This window comes from Alligator sinensis, unplaced genomic scaffold (assembly GCF_000455745.1).
Source record: "Alligator sinensis unplaced genomic scaffold, ASM45574v1 scaffold358_1, whole genome shotgun sequence".
In the NCBI taxonomy this organism is placed as follows: domain Eukaryota; kingdom Metazoa; phylum Chordata; order Crocodylia; family Alligatoridae; genus Alligator; species Alligator sinensis.
In genome coordinates this window covers 1,526,017-1,532,016 of record NW_005842121.1, presented here as the reverse complement: position 1 = coordinate 1,532,016, position 6,000 = coordinate 1,526,017, and the positions used below count along the sequence as shown (strand labels likewise).

At 60.5% G+C, this 6,000-nt stretch overlaps 1 protein-coding gene across 1 annotated transcript in view; it reads left to right on the top strand.

Annotated features, from left to right (window-relative positions):
• The window catches only part of NID2 (nidogen 2), a 35,418-nt gene that overhangs the window by 16,378 nt on the left and 13,040 nt on the right, over positions 1–6,000 (top strand). The window contains exons 8-9 of the mRNA XM_014520483.1: positions 2,244–2,474; positions 5,536–5,679. Of these exons, the coding sequence (XP_014375969.1) occupies positions 2,244–2,474; positions 5,536–5,679 (375 nt within the window). The remainder of the gene's footprint in view (positions 1–2,243; positions 2,475–5,535; positions 5,680–6,000) is intronic.

The window sequence follows — 6,000 nt, the reverse complement described above, 5'->3', positions numbered from 1 at the left end:
TTCTGCCCATTTAGCAGGGGTCCTATTCCTCCCTGGGCCTTCCTTTTACTCCCTATATATCTAAAAAACAATTTCTTGTTGTCCTTTACTTGGGATGCCATCCTCAGCTCCATGGTAGCTTTGGCCCGTCTAACTGCCTCCCTACAAGCGCGAGCAGAGGAGGTATACTCCTCTTTGGTGCTCTCTCCCTGTTTCCACTTTTTATATGCTCCCCTTCTAGTCCACAGGCTGCTCTGGATTTCTCTGGTCAGCCAAGGAAGCCTCCTGGCCCCTTTCCTTCTTTTTCCTCGAATCGGGATCGTCTCCCTCTGTGCCTGAAGGATCATTTCCTTAAGGTACAGCCACCCTTCCTGGGCTCCCATCTCTTCAAAACTCCTACTCTGCAGTGCGTCCTTGACTAAATGCCTGAGTTCACTGAAATCAGCTTTCCTAAAGTCTAGCATTTTCACCCTACTATTTACCTTACCCACTTGACGTCTTATGATGAATTCTATTATTAGGTGATCACTGTGCCCCAGATGGCTACCGATCTGTAGGTCCCCTACCATGTCATCCCCCGTTGCCAATACCAGGTCCAGTAAGGCATTCCCCCTAGTGGGACCATGTACCTCCTGAGTCAGGTGGAGGTTCTGTACACAGGATAGGAACCTGTGTGAATGGTGGGACTTCGCTGTCTGCGTCTCCCAGCAGATGTCTGGGTAGTTTAGGTCCCCCATGACTTCCGCCTCCTTAGTTTTTATGGTCTCCAAGAGCTGCCTCAGAAGCCCCAAATCTAGCTCTTCCCCTTGATGTGGGGGTCTGTAGCAGACCCCTACCACCAAATCCCTTTCTCCTTGCCCCCCATGTAACCTAACCCACAATCCTTCTACTTCCTCCTCCTTCGATTCCATCTTGACGAGGGTCGATGTATATTGCTCATTGACATAGAGCGCAACCCCTCCCCCTCTCTTCCCCACCCTGTCCTTTCTGTACAGTTTATAACCCTCAATATGTACCGCCCAGTCGTGGGACGATTCCCACCAGGTTTCTGTTAGCCCTACGAAGTCGTAGGTGTTTTCTGCAAGCAGGAGCGCTAGTTCATCCTGCTTGCTCCCCATGCTCCTAGCATTAGTATATAGGCACTTGAGCCCTGCAACTGGTGCCTTTTTTGCCCCCCAGCTCTGATTCCCAAAGGGCCCCTTATTGCTTACCTGCTTATTGCTTACCTGTGCTGTAGTGCTGTCCGCCCCATGGATCGCAGGTTCCCGATGTTCTCCTTCTGCAGGCTGGGCTGTCCTTGTGGGTTCCACATGGTTTGGTGGTCCACAGCTTCCCCCGCCCTCATCTTCCCCCCCACCCCGACAAGCCTAGTTTAAAGCCCGCCGGAGGAGATCTGCCAACCTAGAAGAGAACACACGCTTACCTTTGGTCAAATCATCTCGGGTCACTTGAATTTCAGGCCATTCTCTGCAGAGAAACAGCCTCCTGCGGGGCTCAGGATTGCTCCCTTGTCCACTTCTTGTAGGCAGAAGAGCTGGGTGCACACGACATCTTTCCGGCTCAGAAAGGCGGAAGCCAAGGTGCAAGCAGTCCCTGATCACTGATCCAGCCCCCTGCAGCCGTAGGGTCTTTGCCCTGCGGTTGAACGTGCAGATTTGCACAACTTGGCAGTCCCTGGACTCTGCCAGTGGTCTGGGCTTCTCTACAGGGGCAGACAAACAGCCGGGGAGCTGAGTGCATGGTGGGGTCTGTGGCATGCATTTGTTGGGCTTTGCTGTTGGAAACTGATCTGGTGTGCCCCAAATCCAGATCTGGGCCCTGGCTGGGATTTCGTAGCTCGAGAGGAGCGGGTGTCCTGGCTCCCAGGCTCAGTCTGAAGGCTCTGGGAGCCTCCCTCCCTCGGTGGTGCTGCATGCAGGATTACTAATGCCACCCCTCACTTCCCTGCCCAGCAGGGAGGAGTGTTGACCACACAGCCACTGGCCCAGCCCCAGCGCCCGCTTCTCCAAAGGCTGCAGGCCTCTTGGGGCTGCCTGCTGTCTCCAAGGCAAGGGGTATACACCCTCATCCTGCCTCCCATCCCCATGCAGTTGGTCTCTTCTCATAGCGGTGTGACCACAGCTGCCTGCTGTCTGGGGCTGTTGCCATCCGAGTTAGGAACACGACCAGCCCAGCAGGTCCTTGACCCTTGCCTGTAGCCTTTAGCTGTGGCCTCCGGCAATGCGAACGCATCCTCTGACCTCCTCCTCGCTGCCCTTCCACAGCCGTAACCTCCACGTCTCACCGGGAATATTCCCTCCTCTTTGGGCATCACAACCAAACCCTCTCCTACCGACTGCACCAGAACGTCACCTTCCGGGACTGCCCGCACGCCCGTGCCCGCCGGACCATGCCAGCCACGCAGCAGCTGAGCGTGGAGCGGGTCTTCGCCCTGTACAACGAGGAGGAGCAGGTGCTGCGCTATGCTGTAACCAACCAGATCGGCTCCGCGGAAGGTGAGCACCGGGGTCCGTCCAAGGGCGGGCTAGCTCCCAGCTCACCAACTGCGGGGCGGGAGCGGAGTAGCCATGGAGCAGCACAGGGGTGGATTTACCCTGCATGTGGGCTCCTCTGTGCTGGAGCGAGGATAACCCTCGCTCATTGGGGCTGGACTCGATGATCTTCCGAGGTCCCTTCCAGCCCTAATGTCTATGAAAACTATGAAACCCTGGCAGGAACATGCAGGTGCCCAAGCTGAGCGGGGACCTGGCACTGTGCGGACGTCCTGGCGCATGCTGCAGAGCACTGTTCCTGGCACTCCCAGCTCCCCACTTCCCTTGGAAAATGTGTCAAGCCCTCGTTTTGGCTGTGAGCACAGGCCGCCCTCCCAGGACCTCCCTGGTGCGGTGCATGTATTTGCTGAGTGGAGTTTTTTCAGGGCTGTTTCATTGCTCCTGTGCTCCCATGTGTCCGGCCAAGCCTGAGCTTTTAGGGTAGATTCCTCCAGCGGGTCCTGTCCAGGGGACCGATCCCTAGTTGAGCTCAGTGCATGGTGGGGTTTACTGGGAGGCATTGGCTGGGCTCTGCTCCTGGAAACTGCTGGTCCCACAGAGCGGTGCCAGGGGACCCGGAGCCTCATAGGGGCATCGCAATGGGGCTTGAGCCTCGGAGCTGAGGGGCAGGAGTCTGGCTTGTCTGGTGCTTGGACTTGCAGCCCCTCTCCCTGCTTGCACTGGCCATGCAGCTCAGCCCTGGGGAAGTCCTCGCGCTGGGCAGGGAGGGAGCACAGCCTGGGTGCCGAACTGCTCAGGGGCAGCCAAGCTGTTCCTTTCGCTCCTTGCCAAGGGGAACATGTGCTGCATGGCTGGTAGAAAGGAGGGCTGGTATTTTTGCTCTCTGGCCAAAATTGGATGCTGAACCAGTTACTGGAAGTGGTGTGCGCAGGGACACAGAGGAGGGTTAGCGTGCATGTGCATGCTGCTGTGAGTGCATGCTTGTGTGTGAATGCTCCTGTTTGTGTGTATGTATGTACATACATGCACCCTACTGTGTGTGCACTGCTTTGTGTGCGTGTGCATGCATGTTTGTGCATGCTGCTGTGTGGGGGTGCACACGTGTGTGCATGCTCTGGTAGGGGTGTGCATGCATGTGTACATGAAGCCTCCCCGCAGGGGACTGCCTGTAAAACAGCACAGCCGCTTGCTCCGGCGAGGGGTTCCCATTGCTCCCTGAGCAAGGACATAAGGCCCCCAGCCCTCCCCTAACCCCTCAGTTGGGGCTGAGTCCCCTTCCCCACTGCATTCACTCCGGCAGGGCAGGGAGAGCTGCGGAGGAGGTGGGGCAGCCTGCAGCAGCTGCCGTAACAGAAGCCCTCCCTGCGCCCCCAGCACGTCCCGCGCTCCAGGCCCTGGCAGGAAACGGTGGAAAGCTGTAATTTCCCAGCCGGGATTCTCCTGCTGGCCGGCCGAGCAGGACAGGAGGGAAAGAAAGAGCCTTTTGAGAGCGAAGGGGTGGACGACCCCCGGGGAGGGAGATTCCTGGCGCCGGCAGCAAGGGAACGTGATCCCTGCGGGTCCTCGTGCCAAGCCGGACGCTGCTCTCTGAGCTCGAGAGCCAGCTGCTGCCCGTGGAGGACGGAGCCCAGCCGGTTCAGCCATGGGAACCAGGAGTCGCTCACAGGACCCTCTCTTGCAGGGCCGAATGTGCCCTGCTGTCCAGATTGCCCCTGGCCCGATGCGCTTCAGGCTGTCACGCGTCCAGCACCGGCCGTGCCGGCTGCCTGCGTCTCGCCTGCCTTTGCAGAGCCGTGAGGCAGAGGCTGAAGTCATGCTCGGATGAGCCAGCAGAGAGAAGACCCTCATCATGTGCCAGACTCTGCCTCTGAATCCCAAGCCTGCCCCCGGTCTGCTCCAGTAGCACAGCGACCCCTTCCCCCCCTCGGGGCCTGCGGTGTCAGGGCTTGGTCCGGCAGAGCCTGCTGGTATCCGGTCAGCGTACGTCTCGCCCCCCGGTATCCCGTTCCTAGCTCTGTTTGTGAGCTGTGGGAGGTCACCGTCCTCGGGTGCATTGCAGGCTCTGTGGCTCCCATTTCCTTTAGCCACGTATGGCTCTGGGGCCTCGGAGGCTCTGTCGGGACAGACGTAAAGTTGAGTCCCAAAAGGACCCGGGTACTCTTGAAGTGCCGGCCCTGGAAGTCTCCCCTCTGCGTCCTGGGATGCTCCCATGCCTTCTGCCAGCTGCCCCTTCGAGCAGCTGGTGCCTTCCCAGAGCGCCCTTGGCGCCCCGGCGGCTGCGTGGAGCTGTGCAGGGCTGCCGGCAGTGCAGGGATGGGATGGGGTGGCAGCTGGATGCCGCCATGGGTCATTCCTATCTGACCGAGAAGCCAGCTCCAGACCCCACGACTCCCCCATCCTGGCCCTGCCCTGGGAGGCCAGGTGCAGGCTGGGAGGCCGAGGGGGAGACAGCCCCAGGCTGCCCCTGCTCCCCCTGCTCTGCAGGGACGTTCCCAGGCGCAGTGCACAGCTGCACTGGCCGTGGAGCTGGGGGCATGGAGCCAGACTCCACCCCCCGCAGCGCTTCCTGCCTGCGGGGACAGACACAGCCCGGCTGTCGCCGGGTGGGGGCCGGCAGGGGGAGGCCCTGCGGCCGGGGCCAGACACACCCCGGCTGTCGCCGTGTGGGGCCCGGCAGGGGATGACAGCTGCCGCTGCCTCCTCCTCCTCCCAGGATTGTTGCAGCGCTTTGCTGAAGGCGTCCCAGCAAGCGGGGAGATACGGGTCCGTCTCCAGCTCTGGCTGGGGTCTTTCTGCCACGAGGCGCCGGCTCTCCTGGGATCCAGGGTCTGCCCAGGCACGTTTTCCCATTCCCACCGAGCCGTGGAAGGGGGTGCCAGCCTGTGCCCAGCTTGGGTCTGCTGGCGAGTCCCTGCCCCTCCAGTGCCCTGCAGCAGGGGTTTAATTTCCACGTGCCTTTTCATCAGGGGCTCCCGGCGTGGCCACGCTCATCCCCCCACATTCATAGATCCCACCTCCCCAACCCACCTCAGCTTGACTTTCCAAGCCATCTTGTGCTTTGCAGGGGACTCGGACACAGCCGTAGTGAACCCATGCTACGATGGCACCCACGTGTGTGACACGACGGCGCGGTGCCAGCCGGGCGCGGGGCTGCAGTACAGCTGCGAGTGCACAGCTGGGTACTGCGGTGATGGCCAGGACTGCATGGGTGAGTGCAGATGGCACTGCTCGCTGCGTCCCCCCAGGCTCAGCCCGGCCACGTGGGCAATGAGGAGTCATTTTAGCATGTGCCTTCCCACCTGGGCTCAGAGCCACAGGCAAAGCATGGGGAGCCTTGTTCTCTCAGGGAAACTGAGGCACACAAGGGAGGGTTCGTCCCTGCGGGCAGCAGCTGGCCCGTGCCTGGATCAGAAAATGGACCGTGCTGCCTTCTCTGTGAGCCCCGGTGAGGCCGGGATGAGGTCCCGGCCGTCTCCGAGATGGGGGCTGTGGGGCTGGGGGCTCTCTGCCAGGCCCCGTCCCTGCGACT